This window comes from Pempheris klunzingeri, chromosome 2, assembly GCF_042242105.1.
Source record: "Pempheris klunzingeri isolate RE-2024b chromosome 2, fPemKlu1.hap1, whole genome shotgun sequence".
In the NCBI taxonomy this organism is placed as follows: Eukaryota; Metazoa; Chordata; class Actinopteri; order Acropomatiformes; family Pempheridae; genus Pempheris; species Pempheris klunzingeri.
Window position 1 is genome coordinate 2,059,669 of NC_092013.1, and position 25,978 is coordinate 2,085,646.

At 43.0% G+C, this 25,978-nt stretch overlaps 1 protein-coding gene across 1 annotated transcript in view; it reads right to left on the reverse strand.

The window, feature by feature from the left end:
• Nucleotides 1–25,978, reverse strand: part of LOC139220197 (dedicator of cytokinesis protein 3-like) — a 106,073-nt gene that overhangs the window by 64,881 nt on the left and 15,214 nt on the right. Inside the window, exons 4-5 of the mRNA XM_070852270.1 lie at nt 15,269–15,324; nt 7,810–7,906 (exon numbers count right to left, since the gene is read on the reverse strand). Coding sequence (XP_070708371.1) covers nt 7,810–7,906; nt 15,269–15,324 — 153 coding nt within the window. The remainder of the gene's footprint in view (nt 1–7,809; nt 7,907–15,268; nt 15,325–25,978) is intronic.

Consider the following 25,978-nt stretch of genomic DNA (forward strand, 5'->3'; position numbering starts at 1 on the left):
CATCATTTTCCATCCTTCCATCTAATTTATCTCAGTCTGTCCGTTTCTCGGCACTACTCTGTCTTTCACCATCTGTCGCCTGCTGTAGTGATTTTAGAGAGATTATAGGATCACATTTACTTGTTTGGCTGACTTTACTGTATGAAGCTGCCCTGGTTGAGTTCTCGCGACGCATCGTTTTTTTGTAAACATCTCAAAAACGACTTTGATTGATTTCTTGATAAGCACAGCATGCCATGGGGCTCAATATATGCACACACGTTATTTCCACTGTTTGCCTGTGTGTGTCATCGAGGCTTCCCTGCTACAAAATAGTTTATTCATCCGTGTGCATTTGCATGTATAACTACATGCACGGATTAAAATGTATGCATGTAACTGTGAGCCTGTGTATCTGTGCAGCAGAGTGAGACAAGAGAACAGTGATTGTATCATGTCCTGCTGCCTTTTCTGCAATGTCACACACTAAGTGGTTAGTGTTTACCTGTGTGTGTGTGTGTGTGTGTGTGTGTGTGTGTGTGTGTGTGTGTGTGTGTGTGTGTGTGTGTGTGTAGCTCAGCTCTAAAAGGTTTTGTGACATCTTTTTCGTGACCTGTAACTGTGATTTAACGTGTTGATTCTCTGTTTTTAAATAACTACAGCTGTAGTAATGATGGACTGAATCTGTAAATGTGCTGAAACCTTGAGTTGGTTTAAAAGGTAACTCTGATATTCTGCAACCTGGACCCCGATGTTTTGGGTTTGAAATGGCTGGCAGGTCCAAAACCTTTTGGAGATGGTTCAGTAGATCACCTCAGCCGACTGCTGAGCTACAGTAGCTGTAATGTAATCCCTTCTGGGGCAACTGCACCAGATTAAAGTACGTCCACTAAAGGTCTTGTTTTTGCCTCTTACAGCCACCAGACCCCATTCACAAAAACAGAGATTTTATTAGTAGTTTTTCTTTGGCTTTTTGTTGATGATGTCTCTTTTTGTATGTTCTCTACAGTCATGTCTGCTCAATGCCTCCTGTTTTGTATGTTCACAAACAGAAACATTGCTTTTTCCTGTCAGAAACAAAGCAACAACAACCCTGATGTACATCTGAGAACTCTGAGAATATATACGACTTGTGAAGTGTACAAAGTATATCCAAAGGTTGAGTCACTGCGGCATTAAATCATAGCGCAAAGGATACCACGTACTTCTTTATGAAAATGTCAAACAACTCTAAGTCTGCGGTCACTGAAACTTCACAAACTGGAAGATGAACATCAGCCAGAGATCATGAGAACAAGGTGCACATTTCAGCTGTGACCTCTACAGTGTGTGAGTGTGTGTGTGAGTGTGTGTGTGTGTGTGTGTGTGTGTGTGTGCGTTCGCTTGTCATTTCTTCTGTACAGCTGCAGAAAATGTCATTGCACTGTAAAGCTGTAGAGCTGGACGAGAACAAATTCTGCCTCCTCCTGCTGGATGTCCATACTGTCATTCCCCTCTATGCTTTCTTACACACACACTGGCGCACACTCACACACACACACACACACACACACACACACACACACACACACACACACACATATTTCACAGGAAAGAAATGTCTCCCTCTGCGTTTATCTCCGTCTTCCCATCCTTCCATCATTGTCACCACTCCCTCTCTGCCTTCATGTTCACACATCCATCCCACCTACATAAACACACTCACACACACACACACACACTCTCACTCACACACACACACACACACACACACACACACACAGTACATATGTGTCCTTTGCTGTGCTGATACATACAATCAATGTAGTTACATCTTTGTCTTTCAGTGTCCTTCACCCTCCCTTATGCTCTCTCTTTCTCCCCAGTGTATTATGTGAGTGTCTCCTTTGCACGTGGCCACAGGAAATTTCTGGACATGGAGTGTGTGTGTGTGTGTGTGAGAGAGAGAGAGAGAGAGAGAGAGAACAAACCCGGAGAGAGAGTCTGTAACAATGTCGAATTAAGGAGCAAAGAAAAAGGAAGAGGAGATGAATTATAGACTGAAAGAAGAAGAAAAGCACATCATCTTTTGGACACACATGAACACAGAGTGGCAGATTACGTGGGCAGAGAGCAAGCAGAAACTGAGAAAGACAATAAAATGTAGTATAGCACAACCTGACCACTGAGGCTGGTGGACACAGGCAGAGCAGCATTTACTGCTAAAGTGTTTTAAAAGCACTAAAATTTGACTTAAATACAAAGAATTCAACACACTTTAATTCTCATTTGGTGTCTTTTCTTTTATAGCTCTCACTGTTACATCCAGTACATCAAATCCTGATTATTCTTTTGTATATAGTATTTATTTTTAGCATAAACCTGTATGTCTGTATAAGACTGTATAAAAGAAGTGGATGTAGTTCAAGGCCTGAACAGGAAGCTCGATGCTGAAGAGCCTTAAACCTGCATTCCTTCTACTGTCCAGCAGGGGGCGACTCCACTGGCTCCAAACAGATCTGATTGGATGGAATTCAATGAGGAAATGAGCCGACTTCTCACCTGATTTAATACCATAAAGCAGGTATGTTTTAGGGGTGGGGCTACCCTTACTAATCAGAGGTGGGTCATGCGTTAGCCTAACCAATCAGAGATCAGGGGAGAAACTGTATCACTGTATCACGCAATTTTTAAAATGCCGAACTCGAGGCTTCAAAACAGCAGACCACAAATCAGTGGCAGACATATTATATAGTTTACGTATAGTTGCCGTACAATTTTGTTCAGACATTCATGGTGCCGTGACCTTTCCTCTAGCGCCACCATCAGGTAAAAATCTTTGTTTACGTAACACTTGTTTATCACCAAATACCTGAAAATACATTTCTCACATTCTTCTCATTGTACTAACATTGTCAACAACCATCTTGGATATACTCAAAACTTAATTACAAGTCATACCAATTAGGCAAATTTGGATTTGAAGATCAGAGGAGAAGATTGAGACGGTGTGGAGGTAGATAACAGGCAGAGAAGGAGAAGGTTTGGTGTGCAAGATTAATAATCCAGGCAGAGAGAAAAACACAGCACATAGGCTGGAGCTACGTCTCCTCCAAGCTACAGCTCTCTGATTTGACTTTCTGTGCTCTTTTTTTATCCATATCTCTCTCCCCCTCTCTCCCCCTCTCTCCCCCTCTCTCTCCCCCTCTCTCTCCCTCTCTCCCCCTCTCTCCCCCTCTCTCTCCCTCTCTGTTTTTCCATCTCTCGTTTTTTTGCTTCTGTTTCTTCCTTCTCCTACATTGTTCTTTCTCCTTCTCTAATGTTCTCCCTCTTTTCTCTTACATGCTGATGTCAAAGTAGATAAGACTGCATGAGCATGTGTGTGTGTGTGTGTGTGTGTGTGTGTGTGTCACTTGGCCATTCCACTCTACTGCATTTGTCACCTCTGCAGGCACAACGGTGCCACCGAACATCCATTTACTGAGAATTCAGCATGCTGCCGTGTGTGTGTTCACTGTGTGTCTGTACAGTGTGTCTGTACAGTGTGTGTGTATGTACAGTGTGTGTGTTCACTGTGTGTATGTTCACTGTGTGTCTGTACAGTGTGTCTGTACAGTGTGTGTGTATGTACAGTGTGTGTGTTCACTGTGTGTATGTTCACTGTGTATGTACAGTGTGTGTGTATGTTCACTGTGTGTCTGCACAGTGTGTGTATGTTCACTGTGTGTCTGCACAGTGTGTGTGTTCACTGTGTGTATGTTCACTGTGTATCTGTACAGTGTGTCTGTACAGTGTGTGTGTATGTACAGTGTGTGTGTTCACTGTGTGTATGTTCACTATGTGTCTGTACAGTGTGTCTGTACAGTGTGTGTGTATGTACAGTGTGTGTGTTCACTGTGTGTATGTTCACTGTGTATGTACAGTGTGTGTGTATGTTCACTGTGTGTCTGCACAGTGTGTGTATGTTCACTGTGTGTCTGCACAGTGTGTGTATGTTCACTGTGTGTCTGTACAGTGTGTGTATGTTCACTGTGTTTGTACAGTGTGTGTATGTTCACTGTGTCTGTACACTATGTGTGTGTTCACTGTGTGTCTGTACAGTGTGTGTCTGTACAGTGTGTGTTCACTGTGTGTCTGTACAGTGTGTGTTCACTGTGTGTCTGCACAGTGTGTGTCTGTTCACTGTGTGTCTGTACAGTGTGTGTTCACTGTGTGTCTGTACAGTGTGTGTTCACTGTGTGTCTGCACAGTGTGTGTTCACTGTGTGTCTGCACAGTGTGTCTTTGCATGTTATCTGGACTTCATGTATTTGTGATCATCATGACATCAATATGAAAATGCTAAAGAGGAGCGTAGAAAGCAGCGTTTCTTTATTTTCAGATTTAATAAAGCTCTAAGCTTTCACAGAGGTGCTGAGCACCATGAGAGTGTCTGACTGTTAATATTACTGAATAAAATAATATACAGGACATAGATACCTCAGTGAAGGAGTGGTCTTTTTATCCATTCCCTTTTATTTTCTCTTTTAACATCTTTTCCACACAAACAAAGTGAGAGTTCACACCAGGAGTGGTACACCACTTTTTATCTTTCAGTTGCATTTGTGTCAGTTTAGAAATGTAGGTGATAGGAGGGTTTTCTTATTGAATATTCAGGCACTGTGGATGACAGACTGCACTTGTTCCTATAACTCTACACTACACTCTACACCAGTTAACAACACATTTAGATAGAATTTATTATGGCACACCTTTGAGCATGGGTGATTGCTTGCTATCCTATGAAAACCTCCTCCTCTTATTAAACCTACAAATCATTGCATTTTTAACGTTGCATTGTCCCTTCTAACAAACCAGAGGATCACTTGGTGTCTCAGAGCAGTTTGTCTGCCTCGATGTTGTTCCCACGCAGAACATCTGTTTCATCTGTTTATAACTCTACTCTGTCAGCGTCCTTCAATATTCATCTGTCCTTTCTTCTCATCTGAGTCAGTTTATTGTCCTATTATTTCCCATTAATCTACAAGCATACCAAACCAACAACACGCCACTTTACAAACATGCAAGTCAGTCAGTCCTTAATCTCCCCATCCATCCCTCTATCTCTTCATCCATCCACCCAAAACATGAACATCTCTCATTTCTGCAGGATTTGTGCTTTACAGTAACTATAGGAGGATGTTTGCTTTTCCAGCCACAAAACTCACACTAATGTGACGTCTGTCAGGATGGAAATGGAAAAATCTGCCTTGCATAACCTTGCGAAGACAGTTTTGTCTTTCAGCTCATCGACTCTGACAGGGAGCAAAGAGGAAAGTCTGTTTACTCTGAATAAAAACACAGCGAGAAACAACAGAGGACAGACGTCAGGCAGGGCGTGAGGAAGACGAGAGCTGTCACAGCAGAGACAGAAGACCACATGTTTATTCCTCCATACATCTATGTACAGATGGATATCCAATAAAACCAAATACTTTAACAAAACCTTAAGAGCCTCAATAGACAGACTGAATAAAAAGAATAAAAACCACCACAGAGAGCAAAGAAAAGAAAGGTGAGAAATGATGGACGGACGGAGGAGGCAGAGGTCTGTTCTCTTTTCCAGACTTCTAATTGAAGTCTGTAAAAGAGAATTTGACAGTAACACCACAGATTTGACTGGCAGGCAGATCAGAGAAGCTGCTTTCAGCCCCCACAGCTTCAGCCACAATGTCTGACTGTCGGTTCTTTACTGTGCCGTCAGTGCTTCCAGGTGCATTTCTGTCATAAGTGTAGCAACGTTATTTATGTAATCAATCATTTTTAGCTTTAGAGTCCCAAAAAAGTACATTTGATCTCATCTTCACGGCCTGAATACGTGAAAACAACAATAGGTTTTTACATTTATACATCATAGTGAAGTCATGTTAATTATTATATTCTTCTTTCTTTCTATAAAAGTGTGACATGTGTATAACAAGGGTGCGTCAGCCAGGCATAACATCGCAGTGAGTACACTGTGAATGTAAATAAATTCACCCCAAAGGTCACATTTTAAAGGAAACTAAAGTTTCTAACCTTTTTCTTTTTGAGGGTCAACGAAACAAGTAAAAAAGGAAAAGGAGGGTAAAGAGCAGAATGTTCAAACATTTGCAAAAAGCCCTGAAAACAAAATGAAGGCACAAAGAGAGAAAGAAACAACCAGTGGCACATCTTCAGCACTCTTTACCAGCCGGTCTGAAAACGCCCTTTGACACTAGATTAACACACAGAGCGAGGAGGAAAAATTCAAAGTACAAAGACTTCATGGCATAACTCTGTTGTTCAATAAAGGATGAAATGCTGCAGGTTTTTCAGTGTGAACATTAAAAATGAATGCTACGAGCAAACGTGACATACTCGCCACATCTGAGGGCCGACTGAAAGCAAAGGAATCAGTGTTAGCCAGTGTTAGGCAGTGTTAGCCAGTGTGAGGCAGTGTTAGCCAGTGTTAGCCAGTGTTAGGCAGTGTTAGCCAGTGTTAGCCAGTGTTAGGCAGTGTTAGCCAGTGTTAGGCAGTGTTAGGCAGTGTCAGGCAGTGTCAGCCAGTGTTAGCCAGTGTTAGGCAGTGTTAGCCAGTGTTAGGCAGTGTTAGGCAGTGTCAGGCAGTGTCAGCCAGTGTTAGGCAGTGTTAGCCAGTGTTAGCCAGTGTTAGGCAGTGTTAGCCAGTGTTAGGCAGTGGTAGCCAGTGTTAGGCAGTGTTAGGCAGTGTCAGGCAGTGTCAGGCAGTGTCAGCCAGTGTTAGGCAGTGTTAGCCAGTGTTAGCCAGTGTTAGGCAGTGTTAGGCAGTGTTAGCCAGTGTTAGGCAGTGTTAGGCAGTGTTGGCCAGTGTTAGCCAGTGTTAGCCAGTGTTAGGCAGTGTTGGCCAGTGTTAGCCAGCGTTAGGCTGTGTTAGCCAGTGTTAGCCAGTGTTAGCACGTGAGCTACGGGTGACTGTAAGCACCACACTCAACAGTGAATGGCATAATGTGGACATTCAGAGTGGCCATCCCTGCAAACATCACTAAACATCATGGACTGGAAGGAAATGACCAAGTGCAAAGAGGAACTTATATACAAAGTTTGGATGTTTCAAAAAGAGCATTCCCTCGACGATTTCTACACTTTCTCAGAACAAGACAAGAGTAAAAACCTCACAATTACAACACCTGCTTCCTTTTTTTGAGCTGAATTGATTACAGCTGATTACGGTTTGATTCCAGCTTCTTAGATGTGAATCAGTAAACTGAATATCTTTGGGTTGTGGTGAAAACAAGACATTTGAAGATGCCATTTGGGGCTTTGGGAAACATTAAGATACATTTTTCAGCATTTTCTGACATTTTATGGTCCAAATGATTAAGGAATTAATCAAGAAAATAATCAACAGATTAATCAGCAATCAGGAAAGTTGTTAGTTGCCGCCCTAATAACAGCATTGGACCTCTATACGGCCTGGTAATGTACTGTAAAGATCCACAAAGACATATGTTTTTATTTATAGACTTAGTGAACGTACTGTGTTCAGTTTTGTTTTTAAAAAATATCATCAGTGTCAGTTTGGTTAGGTTTACGCAACAAAGCTATTTGGCTGGGTTTAGCAAAAGATGATGGTTTATCTTAAAATCACAAACAAATATAAAAGGTAGAACACATTAAACACACTTTCCCAGAGCCTGTGTGTAAATAGTTCATGCTGGCTACTGACTAGCATGACATGTTTCTGCCTGTTGAGACTGTGGCAGGACATGAAACAGCTAAAGAGCCTTTGGTGTACTCACTCTCTCGCCTTTGTGAACAAAATAAAAGCTGCAGTGACACAACATCCTAAAGAAATGCACTCTGTGCTGCTTACCACGTAGAGCTGCTTCCATAGTAAGGCCCATTCTTGTAGGGTTGACGTCACCTCGGTGACAATGGGGTCTTCGAGAGGCACCACAGTCTCATGTGGCCTGTGTGGAAACATAACAGAGAAGCACACACACACGTTTTATTCACAGCCGCTGAGCTTAACTGTCATTATTATTACAGACGATTCAGATTTGCACAAGGAAAGAACATTTAAAGACACAAAGAGCGACACGTCCTTCGCACCAAAGAGACCCAATAAACCGTTGACCTTGTTTGTCACCAAGGACCTCGGCCTATTGTGTCGCCTTACATACAGTTAGGCTTTAACAATGGCGAGTTAAAGTGAATTGTGTTTAGGCATGTCAGAGTGACAGAAGTAGAGCAGCCTGTCCACGGCTACCCCGGATGTTCTCCTTCAGAGAGACAGTCCGGCGGTGTGACGCAGGCACAGACACTGACTAATGTCTGTTTGGTAATTATGTGATAATGTGTCATTAGCGAACACAAATGTTAACACTCACAGCAACTGTCAGGTTTAGCGGATGGAAATGGGACATGTGGACAGACTGACTGATTATGACTTCGACTGCGCCTCACACACACCTCACACACACCTCACACACACCTCACACACCTCACACACACCTCACACACACCTCACACACACCTCACACACACCTCACACACACTTCACACACACCTCACACACACCTCACACACACCTCACACACACCTCACACACAGCACACTTCATACACTATATTTTTGGATGCAGGACTTTTACTTCCTCCTCCATATTCAGACTTTGCTGCCTCATTACCGTGCACTCACCCTGTAACTACACTATATTAACTATCTAACTACCTGTTAACTATTATCTGTAACAGAACACACAGTATTACAGTATATTTCTAAACTCAGTAAACTAGCAAACTAGAGCAAAAGTACCTTAGCTCGCCTCAGCGACTTGAAAAATCGTTAACTCTCTCCTTCCTGTCCTCCCTCCCTGACACATAAATGTGAAAGGAGGGGAAAAACTGAAAGCTGAGTCACCATCTCAGCCCCTGGAGTCAGGAATATTAGAGTGCCTCTCTCTGTCTTTCACTCACTCCTTTATTCTTCCTCTCCTCTCTTGGTTTTTACTCTACTCTGTATTCTCTCCCTCTCTCTCTCTGCCTCATAACTGATTAATTAATAAAAGCAGTGTGCTAGATTAGCTGATCTCCCAGCTGAGCCGTAGCTGGCGGTCGCCTGATGATTTCACCCACATTAGTTACACTTGTATCTCAGACGCTTCTCCTCCTCTCCTCTTCAGTTCTACTTTTCACTAAATCTAATCTCTCCCTCCTCCCTCCTTCTGTTCATCCTCAACTTTTTGGCGTTGTTCCGGCACATTTCCATCGTTCCTACTTTCGTTTCTACTCGCTGCTTCTTCCTCCATCTACTCCCTCCCTTGTTTCCTCTTTCTCTTCCCTCCTCTTTCCACTTCATTTCCCCCCTCTGCACTCTCATCCCTCCAGCTTTCATTCACTCTGCCCGACCTGTCGCATCTAGTCTTTCTTCTTTTGTCAGCAAGTGTGTGTTCATATTTACTCCGAGCTTATTCTGAACCCCCGCCCCGACGGCCTGCGCTCACGAGTGTCCCTCTTTGTTTCTCTATGCAAACACACACAACGTCTCTCTTTTCGAGACGACAAACTTTTTTGTCTTCACTCGGTTTAGAAAAATAATTTAAGCCCACAGCTGCTTAAAACTTTAAAGCCTTTAATTATTCTGTCTGTCGGCTGCTTTCACTTTGTCTTTTGTTTTATGTAAATCCAGCCACGTTTGATGATTTTTTTTATCCCGTTTTCTTTCTCTAATGACTGAAAATACAGAACAGTCAACACTTCAACATGTGACATGCATGTAACCTGTGTGTGTGTGGCTCTTCCAAAGTCATATCGTTGTTTAACATGCCCACTCATTCAAACACATACTTACTTATCACACACAAGCACACACACTGTGAGGACAAGCAGGACGAGATAGAGGCCAAACACAGAGTTCCTTAAACCGTATGGATGCTTGGGGGTTTTGCTTCTGTTCCCCCCTCTCATGTCTGGTTAAAGGCTCTTAAAGACTCTTCTGGGGACTTCTTTTCTTTGCTTTTCTTTCTTCCCCTGTTGTGTTTTCTATTTTGGCAGTCTGGTTGTTCGTGGTTGATGCTTCGCTGTTTTATTTTGTAGGCGTCTCCTCCTCATTTGTTACTTCCTGCCGCTGTGACCGTCTGCACCTGTTCCTTGTCAGCCTCTCCGGTCTTCACTGCTCTCATCAGTCAGCCTTTACTTACACCCACTCAGATGTGTTGTTCTCAGTTTATGGTTTGTTTCAGTTGTTGTATTTTGCTCCTTTGAGGGTTATCGACTGCTTAAGTTTGTCTGTTCAGAGTTTTCTCACTAAAATATCTCCTGATCTGCCTGCATCTGTGTGTTTGGGTCTTTTGCCCTTTGCTCCTGGCGACCAACCCCATGACACGCCTCAATTTACAGATTTACATAATTGTGATTGAACAGCGTGACTGTGCTTCAATATCACCTTTCTAGTCTTTTTGACCACTCAGAGTGTTCATATGAAGAATCTCACTGGAGAGGAGACATTCACACCCTTTGTCCCTTCAGGTATACAGTGATTAGTGGTGGAATGGATCTTAGATACATAATTATCTCGATGACAAAGACTACCGAAGCAATTAGTTTGCAGTTTTTGGTTGCTTTAGTCCAGTTTTTGTAGTTTGAATGCTCAGTGGTAAACAGGACAACATGAAGGGGAGGTTGTGCTTTCTTTCTCTGCCGACCGGTTCCTAAACTACTGATTAAATGATCCACGCATCAATCTTTCATTTGAACCTTCACTTTAAAGTGAACGAGTTGCGCTGATTCACAAACAGGACTGAACAGGCGCTCATTAGAGGTCTCAGCATGCCAGGACAAAAAGAGCTCAAACGTGTGCTCTCGTTAGAGAACAGAGAGCATCAAAGATGGAGACGGTGAGTCTGATGCTGGAACAAAGACAACTGGTATCTGCCTACCTTGGCCATAACTTCAGAGCTGGCTGGCTGCTCTCCTGCCCTCGGCCTAATCAGCCACAACTTTTAAAGTGTCCTCGCTCGTTACTGGCTGTCCCCATATAAACCCAAACACCCTCTTCTGATCAGCACATTAAGGAATCAACAAGATCGCCTTTTTCCACTTACGCAGCATCATCTGAAATTAGGACCTCTGTACAACAGTGGTGCAGAGATCCTAACAGCACTAAAAGTCTCCAGTGGTTAGCTGATAGTTACTAAAACCAGGCTACTCCATCATATTATGGCTGCTGTAGCTTCACCTCACTGGCTTCTTGCTCATGTCAGATCAAACTTTAAGGTTCTTCTGATGACTTGTAAAACTGTAAATGAGCTTCATACCTGTCTGATAGAGCATCTCTCCTAAATGTCCACAGACTCAAAGGGCTGCAGGGTCTTTTCCTATTGTGGAAGAACCTCCCGCTGAAATCAGACCTTCAAATCCAAACTTCAAACTCATTTAGATTCTCAGTTAGAGCTCATTCTTTGCTCAGACCTCACACCTGTTAGCGTCTCTCAGTCTCAGTGAATCTCTTAAGTTATAGTCCATGTTCGTCCTGCCAACCAGAATAAACTGTTAACTTTGTAATAACTCCTGCGTTTCTGTTCTGACTTCAGCCTGTGAGTCTTTCTTTCTCTCTTGTGTGGCTGTTTTACACATAATATCTACTTCTTCTCTGTCCGTCCTGGGAGAGGGTTTTTCCTCCTTTGTTGCTCCTTCGTTCTTTCTGAATTGAGGGCCTCAGGACAGAGACAGACACACATTGTAAAGCCTCCTAAGGCAAATGATTTGTGATGTGTGATTTTGGGCCAGACAAATAAAAGGTTTACTTTACCTAACTTGACTTGTGATGAATAAAGAGACCAAGATCTTTTCTAAACAAGTCTTCAGTTAGGATGTGTGAACTATTAAAAACAACACACATCTGTCTGCCCCTTTTTTCCATCTACTCTCTGTCTGTAAATCTGAAGCACTCAGACACAAACACGGTGTCAAACATGAGAAGCGTCAAACACGCTGATGGTGATGAGGGTTGATTGTCATAACACGGCTGTAAACCAGCTCACGTATGAAATAACCTGAACAAATGCTTTTATTATTATACAATAACATTATAGGCAGCAGGGAATGTTTTTGGTATCTGGTGAAAGCCAATAAATTACAGCTTATTATATCATTTCACATTTTATTAATCTAAAACTAGTAACAGAAGTGATCCCTTGAACACCATTTAAAAACATTATGCATAAATCTATATTATTATATTTCTACAGTGCCTTTCACACTCCTGTTTGTGAGGTATGTAACTGTGTTTTAGTCTCTGTGTGTTTACTGTGTGCATGAATGCAGCACGAGTGTGTGTTTACCACTTTATTTGTCTCTCTGGGTGTGATCCTGAAGTGCGGGGGTGCTGCTTTCTGATATTTATAAATGTCAGCTCTGAGAGTGTATTTATCCTGCAGAGAAGCAGACAGCTGGCAAAGCGTTCTTCACAACATCTTGACACGTTGACGCAGTGCTGAGGCTGGAGGCTGCTTCACATCAGTGCTCCCCCTCTATTTAGTGGCTGGGCCGACTCAACAACAACTATTTAAAATCAATAAAACACGTTTTGCTGCTTGTTGCACTTATAAATATAAATATCTCTAACGCAGTGTGTGGGACTGCAAGTTGTTTTCAGTTTAAGGATCAATCCGCTAAAAAAACTGATTTCTTTTTTAAAAAGTTGTAAATATATTTGTAAAACATACTTAAAATACTGTGCACCACTAGAAATGTTTGCCACAGAAGAGCTGGAGGTTTTTGAGGAGCCTCTGCTGCCTGCTGGGGGGTCACGTCAGAGTATATCTGAAAATATTTGGCCTAAAGAAATGAAAGATACAACTTGGAGATTTCAGTAAGAAAGTTAACTCTGGTCTGAAGGGTGGAGTTGAACAAATATTGTTCTAAATATATTATATATCAAATATTGTTGTCTAGAGAGAAACTTCACCTGCTCCTCAAATGTCTTGGTCTCTTAGAATAAACAGGGGATCCATTAAATCTCAGAAACAATCACATTTATTGACCCTTAATGAGCGTTTTGAACACATGCAGGATCCCATATTCATCATTAGTCTGCTAGTCTGAGATGACTTAGACGTATGTGGTCACTCATCTCTAAAGACTTTCAAAATAAAGAGCAGGATGTTATATGATGTCACATACAGTAGTGTGTATTGAAGACGTTAGACTAAAGCCTCTTTATTTGGTGAAGAATCACCTTTGATTCAGCTCGTCTTCCTCTCTGGTACACTGCTGCACCGTGTACAGGGCTTAGTATTAAGATTACAATTACATAACACATACAAATCTTTAGTTTTACTTTTCAGCTCTTTTTAAAACTACAATGTGGCTTAACTTCAGATGTACGTTTCAATTCTTAGTTACAGCTCACTCATTTCTGTGGTTCGGTACCTCAAATAAAAAAGTAGCCGTGGTTTTGTAGTTAGAGTTGGGACCAAAGGTTGAAACAGGAGCCCTGAAGCATCCCTCACACACACATACATGCATCACATATACACACATACAGTATATACGCTTCCTTCAGACCCACTTGGTCAATAGTCCATAACTGTATTGTGCATCATGCTGAGATTCAGAAAAATAAACTCTCCGCACACAAAACTCTGTCTCTTTCTTTGCCCTGGAGGTCTACTTGAAACAGTAAAGGATTCATTAATTCCAATTAATTTACTCTCCCTGCCTTTAATTAAAAAAACTCTTATGCAAATCGAGACACGCTCTGTAACTCTGATTAATCTGAAGTTAAAAAAAAAAAATCATTATGTAAATGTATTAAAATATGTACTCTTGAACTTGGAAGAGAATCAGGAACGAGGAGTGTCATACTTTATTTAGAGAGACTGGGTCTCAAAACAACTGATCCCTGCAGAAAACGTGAGTTCATCAAAATACCAGTTAAGTGGCTTCAGCCACAAGACGAAGGAAAGGCCTCCGCGCACGGTGGAACATAAATTATACTCGACTGTGGCATCATTGCAGATAGGCACGAGAAGCCTGTGAGCTGCAATCACATAAAGATGCTGACATAAATACCCTCTTGCTATTAAAAAAACAGACACATATCCTGTGTGTGGCACAGTGTACACCAACGCTCCGACTGCTCAAGGCACTTTGAGCTCTCTCTCAGAGCGAGCTTGATACCATGCGAGAGCACACTGGAGAAAAACTATCAAGAAGATGGTGTGTTCGGGGGCTGCGGAGGCCTCTGAGGTGAAAAGTGATTTGGATTCTTTCTGTTTCTAAAAGCAAGGAGGAAAAAAAGGAATTAACTCAGAGACGACCTGATAAACGGATGAAGCTGAAGGAGCCCATTTGTCTTGGAGTTCAGGACTGGCAGTCAGATAATAAGTGTGTGTGGAAGACGCCGTCACAGTGAGCAGCTCAGCCGCTCCGTGCACATGAAGCTCTTTGTGCCTGTAGCATGACGACTATCAGACTAAACCCGGTTTAATATCGCTCAGGTCATTGTGGTGACAGTAAAAAAAAACATGTGGTTAGTGTTCTGAAACTAATAACAGGTTAAAATCATTTTCACACGGGACGCAAATCCCAGTCTGGTGTTCGAGCTGACCATGTTCACTACTTTACATTATAAACACTACACTGTCCTTTACGGAGGCTACAGCAGCAGGATTTGGAATGAGAGCGGGCTGTTTGGTTAAATGGCTTTCAGATGCAGTAAAGTTTCCTTAAATGGGAATATATTTCTATAACATTGACGTAGACTTTTAAAGGAATCTAAAATGTATTAGCGGGCCTCGCAGCAGTAGTGTGGAGCAGCCACAAGTTACACTCAACTGAATTTATTTGAATACATTTGTATTTGTGTGGGCTCCGTCTCTCACCCTCTCCTCTCATATCTAACTGTGAAATAATCAGGTCTCCTCTCTCTCTTCAGAGGTGAACTTGTGGCTGCTCATCTACAGTCGTGTTGCTACAGACGTGTGTGTGTGTGATACAGAGGACAGAGACGGATCTAAAAACACACAGGAAACCAATGTTCGGAGGCTACAGGAGAATAAGGAAATGTTGGTGTCACAGCTCAAGTATGATGGAGTAAATGTAGCTGTGAATCCACGTTGTGAGCATCGTGAGCAGCCTAAATTGAGCCTGGTGTATCTTTCTCATCTGTTGATACCTTATTTACATTTATTGAAATCTTTGATCTATCTTATTACATCAAATCCCAGCACTAGATAACGTAAACGAAGGAATATGCTGCTTATGTGACGTACAGAAACCTTCAAACGCTGGAAGTGGAGCTCCAGTGTTACAGGCTGCTAAACTCACCCTCGGTTGGTGACGATGGCTTTCTTCAAGTGAATGTAGCTGGCTGGGAAAACCCCCTGCAGAGACAGAGACAGAGACAGAGACGGAGAAAAGATTAAAACCGCCATCAAACCATCCTTTGTGTGGCTTCACTAATGAGGATAAACTGTGCAGTGTGCAGCCACGTGCGCCGTGGAGATGTCATCCCCAGCACACCTTCGGGAGCGCCGCTACGTCACCCTCTCATCATTTCTCCGTACAGTGCTGCATGATTAAAGGCCCGACATAACATCTCCCACCTTGGGCGATGGTTTTCAAAGAAAAAATGACTTAATGTTAACATTTTATTTGCATTCTGTGTTTTCTAGCACTTCAAAGTCCTGCAGTACGTCATGAGATTACAATCGACGCAGCCAGATGATCTCAAAGGAGTTTCATCATTTTGATTCTGCAGAAGATGGAAGGATGGATGGATGGATGGATGGAAGGATGGATGGATGGATGGATGGATGGATGGATGGAAGGATCCTTGGCCCTATTTCAATGACTAAACTTAGTAACTTTACAAGCTTTTTGCCACATGTCAGGGTTGTAAAGGGCACCAACATCACCAGGATCTGTCCACAGAGCCACCGGAGCAGCTATTGGTTGGCTTATTTTATGAATGTCTGATTTAATGGCAGGTACCCTCCACCACGTCCTGACCTGTAACACGGACAGGCAGAACAAGCTAATCCATGTAGAGTGAGGACTACCTGCCCTGTACTGCACTGCTACAAAACATGCACGGTGTCTCAGATGTGCGCTGTTCAATAATTCATGTGAGCACCTGTGAAGGTTATAATGGAGGCTGCTCGTGTGCTCGACAGGTCATCTCGTTTGTTTTAATATGGAGTGTGTAATACAAACTGCAGATGGAGCACATTTACAGGAATGTCGTCTTTTCTTTTTTATATTTCCTTCATGTCTTTCTTCCAAACTTCTGTAAAAGTAAAACCGATCACTTTCATCCTGATTTATTTGGGTTGTAGGAGTTATAAGTGAAGTCAGCGTGGCACTGTACCAGTTAGCTAGAGCACTGATTTGTCAGGTTATGTTTCCTAATGGTTAATGTACAGTGCAGGGCTCCGTCACTTCACGTGCACTCAGCAGTCACTGTGAGGAGCTGCTGCTCTACATTTGTCTCTCTTTGGTGCATCGCTTTTCAATTCATCATGAAGAATATTTGGTCAGACGCTTGTATAAACATCACACACAGTCTGGGATGCACAGAGATGCCGGCGCTCATCAGCTTGCTCAGCGACGCTGCGTTCAAATGAGTTCATTTTCACTTTAATGCTGCAAAACAACAGATGCAAGGCGCTGATTTCACCCCAGGTCTCCGACAGGCCAATCAGTGCCTCTGCAGCATGTGTGGCCCCTGGTGTGTGGACTCCCTCTTTACAAGTTCAGTGTAAAAGTAAGCGTGACTTTTTGCAGCGCTGGATGTCTAAAAGGATTTCTAGCTCCGCTCCCTCCCACATTATCTTTGCACACTATAAATACTGCACACAGCACTCTTCCCCGAATGAGGCAGTAATTAGGCATTTTGTGTTATAAAGTCTTTGGATCAGAAGTGACTGGGGAGACATTTCATGGAAATTGTGAGTATAGAAAAATAAAGAGAATGTTGAATTAACAAAGTGCAGTGTGCTGCGGCAGCCTACTGAGAGAAACCCTCACAGTGGAGGGGTTTCATTCATATTCTACTACACGTTTCAGAGAGCAGAAGAGGAGCAGAGGCAGACGGGAGGGAATCTATTTTAGGATTGGACGTTTGTGTGCTTCGCTGTTTGTTCATGTATGAAAACATCCTTGTGTACACCACTGTAGGCTACGTGTGTGTGTGTGTGTGTGTGTGTGTGTGTGTGTTTCACCCTATTTAAGTGTTCCCTCAGCTGTCAGCCAGCCGTCACACCAATGAACAAAATGTACGTACAGTTTGAGCTTAGGTCTGTCTGTCTGTCTGTCTGTCTGTCGATCGATGTCTGTCCTATCTGTGCTCTCAAAGCGCAGCCCTCGGCGGCTGGGTGAAACAGAGTCCCCCCTCTGCTATCATGCATAATAACCCTGCTGTCTGTTAGCCAGCGTTTCAGCTGCTTCTCCTGTCAACAGAGATGTATTCTGCTGCGCCTGTCAGAAGACCTTTTAGGGTCATTGCATAATAAAACACAGGGGAACACTTTACTCCCCCCCCCGTTATTCAAGTGTGAATGAATTTTTGGAAGAGACAAAGAGGGTATCAGAGAGAGAGAGAGAGAGAGAGAGAGAGAGAGAGAGAGAGACCTAAAAAGACAGGAAGAAATGAGGACAGTGCTGCTAAGGAGAAATGGAGTAAGTGTGGTTAGCCAGGCGTTTGACAGCAGCGGTTCAGAGGTGGCGGCCCTGCCTCCAGGGTGCTCGCTCAATTACCTGTCTGCCCAGAAACATAAACACACACAGTTTGGAAAATGTTCTCATCATAGTGGTGCCGGCCTCATAACTCTGCTCCAGCGCCTTTTCTGGAGACTCTAACTCTAAAACACTGTGCTAAGAAGATTTTTGAGATATAATTGTACTTTAACAAATAAACCCAATAAAGTGACAAAACCATGGACTAACATGTATTATTATTATTATTATTATTATTAATTTATCTATATATGTATTTAAAATGTCACCTTACAAAACACAGCTATAACTCCACCACGCTACAACAGAAAAACCAAAAATATACTTTGTTTTATGTTTGTATGTCTGTTATTTTATTTCCTTTTATTTGTTGTTTTCATTAAAAGCAAGGAACTTTTATTATTATTATTACTAATACTATTATCTTATTTTGGACTCATGATTTATCCTCCTCGTTCTGACTTGAAGCTCATGAAATACAACAGTGTGGCTATAATAATGGAGACATCAGATATAGACCAGGTAGTCTGAAACATAAAGAGTGCGCACACACACACACACACACACACACACACACACACACACACACGGACACACACACACACACACACACACACACACACACACGGACACACACACACACGCACACACACACACACGCACACACACACACACACACACACACACACACACACACACACACACACACACACACACGCGCACGCACACACACGCACACACACACACACACACGCACACACACACACACACAGTACATCTTGTTCCAGTCTCTGCCTTGTTAACTGTGGCAATAGATGGTTGTTAACAGGTCAGTGCATATGGAGCACTTCAGGCTTCTCAGTGATGCTACCTGGCCCAAAGAGAGAGAGTGTGTGTGTGTGTGTGTGTGTGTGTGTGTGTGTGTGGTCATCTAAGTGTAGTGTTGTTCCTAATTTAGCTGATGGTTTTGAAGCAGTGGTTCACTTAAAAAGGTCATCTGGTTACAGGAAAAAAAAAAAAAAAGAGAGAAAAAGGAGGAGACAGAGGCAAGAGGAGATAAAAAAAGAAGCTAACGTACAGGCCGACACACTGAGGGAGAGGAAGAGACAAAAGCATCACAAAGGATGCGAGGATGAGCGAACAACAGAGGAATGGGGAGACAACAAAAAAGGAAGAAGGCAGCAGTAAAAATGTCCTCCACCTACAAATAACAGCCTCTCCCTCTGGACCAGTCAGCTGCAAACACTGTACACCACCTCGTTTGACCCGTGTTTTCAGCGCCTTCCAGGGGCCGACCGTCGAGCCACATCTGACATATGATGCATCAACAACAGTCAAAGGAAAAGACAGACTCAGGATATGAAGAGACAGAGAGATGTACACGAGGAAACCAGAAGACTGGGGGCTGAGACACATAATTACATGGACTCGTTCCTTCCTTTCTACCCTACAAGACTGTTTATCCAAGACACAGAACGGCTTCCCACAACGTCCAGGACACATCCATGCAAAGACAAATAATGGTTTATTATCCACCTAAATACCCTGAGCACTGCTGCGTCTGACTGGCTCTATTGTCCGTGAGTGTGTGTGTGTGTGTGTGTGTGTGTGTGTGCAATACTGGCTTAAATTCCCATTTATACACTAATATACTGTGTCAAGCGATGCCCGGCTCTGTGAAGAGATGCTGCTGAGACCCAACAACCTGTCTTACTGTACAACACCTGAAGATTTACTCCCTGTGTCTGTCTCCGTGTCTTAAAGGTGTAACTATCTATCTAACTAACTATCTACATGTATGAACAGTATTTTATTGCCACAGTGTGACAACAGATTGGACATAAGCCACGCTAGCAGTGATCCTATTGGCCAAATGACAGGACAGTTTGAGCTGCTAAATACTGAGATCATATTCAGCTCTCCTCTTAACCAACCTGAGCTCCAACTGATGAGGTCAATGACAGCGGCGAACTAGACCAGTCCATCGTGTTTAACGGGGATTAGAGGGACAGGAAGCAGTTTAATGTGGGTGTTTCTTTTCACTGCCGCTGTAAGTTATTCACCATCTCACCAACCAACATGTCCTCTGACCTTCATGGTAAACCGGTCTGGACCTCGTCTCTCCACCTCCACCTTTATGCTCTCTGCTCACAACGCCGCTGAGCAGAAGCAGCTCACTTTAGGGTGGTTTTGACTCATTTCAAGGCCAAACAGGCCGAAAAGTATTCAGTATTTGATATTTTGTTTTATTCTCAAATATATAAAATTCCAACGAAAGTGAAAAGCAAACAAATGTACAAAGGTCAGATGAAAAAAATACTTTGAGAATTTGTATTCTTAAAACCAAGGTTATCACATTTCGTCAAACGCTTCATGAAGAGTTGTTCCTCTTCCTTTCCGTATAAAGTTATATAATGTCTTTTATTCTCACTTCTGAAAAAGTGTTGTATGATTACCCACTAATAAAACAGTTGTAATAAAAGGCTCTAATAGGACGAGTAACTTCTTAACTCAAGGTGACCCACAGCAGGGGAACTCTGGGATGCCTCAGGCCTTTAAACACATCATGAATTCACAAAAAGCTAAATTCAACATGATGGTAGGTAGTTTTTTTTTTTTTGTCCTCAGACTGTAACAGTCGTCACAGTTCACCATATGAGCAGAGAGCTGCTGATGTTTGCGTCCAGTAAAATAGCAGTTTTTGTGTGATATCACACTGACTTCATCCCTCCACTTTCACTCTCCCACGCTTCCTCTCGCTAGACGGTTGAATAATTAATGCCCTTGGTGACCCTGCCGTTGGCCAGCAGCGAAAACGCTCTGAGTCATAAAAGATTTAACTTACCCCTAAAAAAAGATGCTGATATATCATCTCTCTGAGAAAAGGCTGCTCTGTTGCCCGTTAGAGCAGATAAGGAAGTAAATACACTACAAAGAGGGGTTTTATTGATTGATTTCTTTTTGTGAAATACTTTTTCACTCGGTTATGACAATCAAACATAAAGATAGTTTAGGGCTAAAAAATGTGTCCAGACAGAGAGAGGACACTAACTCTGGCTGTTGTTTGTCGGTAGGTGGGAAGGCGGGTGGATCAGGACGTCCTGAAAGTGTGTAAACTGGCAAAAGTAACATGTGATGGTACGAAAAGCCGATGTGCATGCTGAGTGCACTCTGATGGAGATACCTGCAGTATGAGAGCGAGTCTTAGTTCAACATCTGGAGATTAACTGTACGTCAAGTCAACCAAATCTGAAGAGTGAGGGGTCACTTCCCTGAAATCTGGCTTTCACCAAGCAGCCCAACCCGTCAAATCTCCACAAGATTATCCGTCTGGAAACAGATGGTTTCGGTTTCAGGACGGGGGCAGATTTGACGTAAATGCTGCTTTCATTTGACGAGGTGGTTTCAGTGAAGCGGCGGCGCTGAAACACAACAAGGTGCCGATGTCCAGTCTTACATCAGGGTTTGAATATAATGTGAGAGGTGAGAGGCAGAACCGAGGTATTAAAAACACTGTTTTAGTTCAGAAGCAGGGCATCGGCTGTGAAAGGAACAAAAAGTTACAGTACAGCACGAAGTGAGAGAGAGTCCTCGCTGATCCCTGCTTATAAAGACAGTGGGCGGCGACCACTTAGTCACGGTAGAGGCCGTATCGTATTAAAAAACACTTTAAATATCAGCATATTGAGCTTAAAGCACTTATGAGCTCATATCAAAGTCAGCAGCGCGCAGCTATTAAACGCAGCACAAAAGTTCAAAAGTGGTGGTTGAAAACAGCAGCTTGTGTCGTCCTTAATGTGTCGGTTTCACCCTTTTTAGCTCATTTAGCACACTCATCTGAGGGCGAGGTAGGCAGACCTCCTGGCTCGTCACTTACGAGCACACACGGAGGTCGGCGTTCTGAGCGCTGCAAATGTTTTTACATGACTAACATCAGACCGAGCTGCCTGTTCGGTTGATGAGCAGCTTACTGTGTCTGTTTTTGTTGTTTATTAGAGCTAAAATAGCTGTATGTCCTCTCTACATTCATACAAGAGTTGACAAACATGTGACGCAGTGCAAAAGCAGAGACAAGCTTCACTCTCACTGAAGATGAGGACTAAAAAGAGAAGGCACTGCTCTCCCCTTCTCTCCGTGAAGCTCCTTTTTCTCCCCCGTTCCCTCCTCACTGGTGTCCCGCTGCCGTACAGTAATTACACTCTCTATTGTTTCGTTCTTATCACACCGGCTGATGAGCTCGTGATAAACTGTCACCCATTGTCTTCCAGTCAAATCTATCCGATGCTGAAAGCAGGGGAAGAAACAAATGAAAACCTGCAGCTGTGCTTCACCCTCCTGTCGTCTCTTTTACCTTTCTGTCTCCTCCTGTTCCGTCCTTCTTCTGTCCTCAAGGACTTTATCTGCTAAACCTCACCCTCCCATCTATTCTCCTCTATTCAGAGCTCTTTTGTTGTGTTCGGCTCTGTTCATTGTCCTCGTTGCAAGCAGGAAAAAAGGATTGTGTAATTCCAGCATACAGCTGCATGCTAAATCATACTAGGTCTAGTCTATAATTTCACACAGTGGCTCCAACTTGGATTGGATGATCAAATAATAGTGATTACATCACAACTGCACAACTTCCTCCTTTGTTGTTGTCTGACTCTTCAACAATACGTGTCTTTCTAGATACTCTGGGAAGGAGACGCTTCCACTGCTCTTAGCTCCATAGGCAAGAAGATGAATGTATGAACCCTCTCTTCTCTCTTTCTCTCTTGTTATATAAGCTTTTGTTCGTATTGCAGGTTGACCTGCTCCATTTCAAGCTGCTGCTCCTGGCCGATGTTTTATCTGACTGTTCACATCTCGTCATAGTTTCTATTCATATGAACAGACAGCCAAGTCCAGTGGACGCTCGTGTTCTGTGCAGCAACAGAAAGCGTCGGTTTATACCTGCATCCTTCCTGCTAGTTCTCAGCACAGGCTGGTTACACTTTGAGCCTTGAGTTTTGACTGAAATGTCTCCCTAAATGCCAGTCAACGCACCGTTTCACCTCCATTGTTGGAGCTTGTTTACCTCCACATCAACACAGCTCAGCTAAGCTTGTGACAGAGCCAGAATGATGTCTTCGGTCTCCAGTGAAGGGCTTTTACTTCCTCTGGTGTTCTTATCGTATTGACCCAAATACGAGACAGATTTTTTACTGGAATCTACAACATCAAATATTCTTTTTGACTGGAGAAAGTTAGAGAGAGCTACAGGGAGTGTTGCATTATGGGTTGTTTGTAGCCCTAACAAGAGTGTCTTTCAGGCATTTCAAAGCCTTTCTGTTCGAGTTAGGCAGCCCAGAAAATGTTTGGTAAGCCCAGTCTAACTGAGAGGAGATTCTGAAGGCTCCTGTTAAGTGTTTTGCTGCAACAGAGGAAATAAATTCATGATGGAGTCCAAAGAGCCGCTCTTTACAATGGAAACAGACCGTCCACCGTCCAAGGTAATTACCAGCTCCAAAAGACACTCCCAGAAACACTAACTGCTGGAAAATATTATTTTGACTGCTTCCCTGAGTGAGTTAGTATGTGACCGACAGAGGACTCGTGTTAAAGTGTGTTGTATCCTCAACAAGTCCTGAAAAAGGTGCTGGAAAAGGGGAAAGGTCGTCTTGTGACTAGGGGTTAAGAGAACACAAAGAAGTCGCTGAATATGAGCATCAACGCTGTTTCACCCTCAGAGAGAGAGCGACACCGCTGACTCTGCAAAGTCGACATTTTGGATTTGTATATTCCTGAATTCTTGTGTTTTGTTATCACTCAGATCAAACTGCTCTCCAAAAGTCTCTGAGCAGCTGCAGTCTTATCTTACATTTCCACAGAGTTGATGCCAACAGCCTACAGACTCTTTCTTCATGTTGGGGTCAGTCTGAGTTTGAAAAGACCTTCGTCCCCTTCTAAATCACACACACACACACACACACACACACACACACACACACACACACACACACACACTCAGTTTCTCTGTTTGATGCTCTCTCAACCCTTTTTTCTTTTGTTAATGCACTTTCATAACTCTCCTGCCTTTTACTTTGCAAAATTGTCCTCACTCACTGAAGATCTGCAGCTCAAATTGGTTCTCTCTCACACACACACACTCACACACACACACACACACACACTCACACACACACACACACACTCACACAGACTCACACACACTCACAGACAGTGTTGGAGCGATCTGAACCATATTTGTGCTTTGCCAGGTGTGATCTCCACACATTGCTCCCCGCAGACAGAAGCCTTTTATGCCCGCTGCTTGTAGCAGTGGTGATCAAACTCACCAAACCCAATTCACCTCACACGAACTATAACAAATTAACAGATATAAGTGCAAAACAAAAGTAAAAATGAAGGGAGTAAAGACTCCCTGTATAAACTGCTGTATAAACTGATTATTTTTTAAAATCCAAATCTGTTTGAAACTGAAGCTTTCATGCGTGTTTTGAGAGCAGTGAAGATATCGAGCACGGCTCCAACATCTTCAAAACGGTAAAACCATATTTGCATACGTTTTATTTCAAATGTTTAGATCACATCTGACAGAGTGGTGTCCCTCTTTCATGTGTGTCTGAGACGCTTCTGCACGTTACTGGACTTCGGGATGATTTTACTTTCTAGAGCACTAAAAACATACGGCGACCAGACTCAGTATCTTAGTCTGACACATTATGACACAGAGCTGATGTTGATATCAGATTTGGGCTTTTTGCAGAGAGGGCAGGATATGAGAGCAGCAGGTCAAACTGTGCTGATCCACGTTTAAATGGACTGATGAGCGTGACTAATGCTCAGCAAGAAGAGTCCCAAAGGCCCCATCGACTGTGTGTGTGTGTGTGTGTGTGTATGTGAGTGTGTGTGTGCACATTTATCTGTGTGTGTTTGTGTTCTTCTTTGTGGTCTTTTTCCCTGAATGACACCAGGAAAGAAAGACTATAATCACTTCCTGCTCTCTGTGTGTAAGTGTGTGTATGTGTGTGTGTGTGTGTGTGTGTGTGTGTATTTACACCTGGCTCACAGCAGTTGGCAGACAGGTGTGTGTTCACTTTGGCAGAGTGGATCAGCAGTCACCTCACACACACGCATAACGCCCTTCACTGTCCTGCTGTGGGAGGTGCATCAGTGATGCCAGAGAGCCAGTGACACACACACACACACACACGAGCAAGGGTGAAAATTGTGTGTGTGTGTGTGTGTGTGTGTGTGTGTGTGTGTGTGTGTGTGTGTGTGTGTGTGTGTGTCTGTGTGTGTCTGTGTGTGTGTGTGGCCTGTAACAAAAAGGCACATACATACTGCACATACTGTTCAGAGGGAACAATAATGTGCAACACAATAAAAGACACTTGTTAAAAAGTTTCTGTGATCTAAAAACATGCTGAAGATTATAAACTTATACCCAACTTAACTACTGCTAACAAAACTAACTATACCTAAATGCAGACGGCGTACAGAAGACACACACACACACACACACACACACCTCACACACAGCGCCTTCAGGGATTCTTCACTATCTGAGGAGTCGACGCAGCTCCTGATTTTGTTCTGAAGAGAAACTGCATCATATCTAAAGGTCAAAGCGGAGGGACCTTTGAAGGCAGAACTTTACCCGTTTAAAGTGGGACTGATGAGAAATGTCAGTCAGGGAGCTTCACTTTAAAGAAGTGTTATTCAGACGTTAATTATATGTCAAAAAATACACAATACATGTCACATAATACAGCGAGTCCTACACACTGAGTCACTGAGAGCAGTGTGGGAAAACAGTAAAGGGCTTATGGACCCAACACGTATCGGAGATAGAAACGATGCTCACGCTCAAATAACCGCTGGTTCATTAAGAGCAAACACCACGTGAACAGATCGGACATGAAGGCGTCCTCTTACAGGACAATCATGATCAACGATTTTTAAAAAAGTCAATTCAAAGTGTTTTGTTTAAAGGGAGACAGTTATCAGAGTGTCTTTGGTTTCAGTGCACACACTGCGGCTGTTTAAAGTGTCTGAACACACACACACACACATTGCAGGTGGGTTACGGCGTCATGGCTGGTTCTCTCGTTCCCTCTATTCACAGCCGCTCCGTTCAAAGCTACAATCAAATAAACTCAAACGAAATAGCTGCCGTGAACATAACGTTAGCTTTAGCTACGAGCTCTCAGAGGCTGAGCTTTGTGCTGTTTGCTCGGTGGGTGGGTGCTCCGTCCTCTGTAAGTTGCTCGGCTGAACTTTCTCTGAACTAGTCTGCTTAGCAGAGTGCACTCAGGC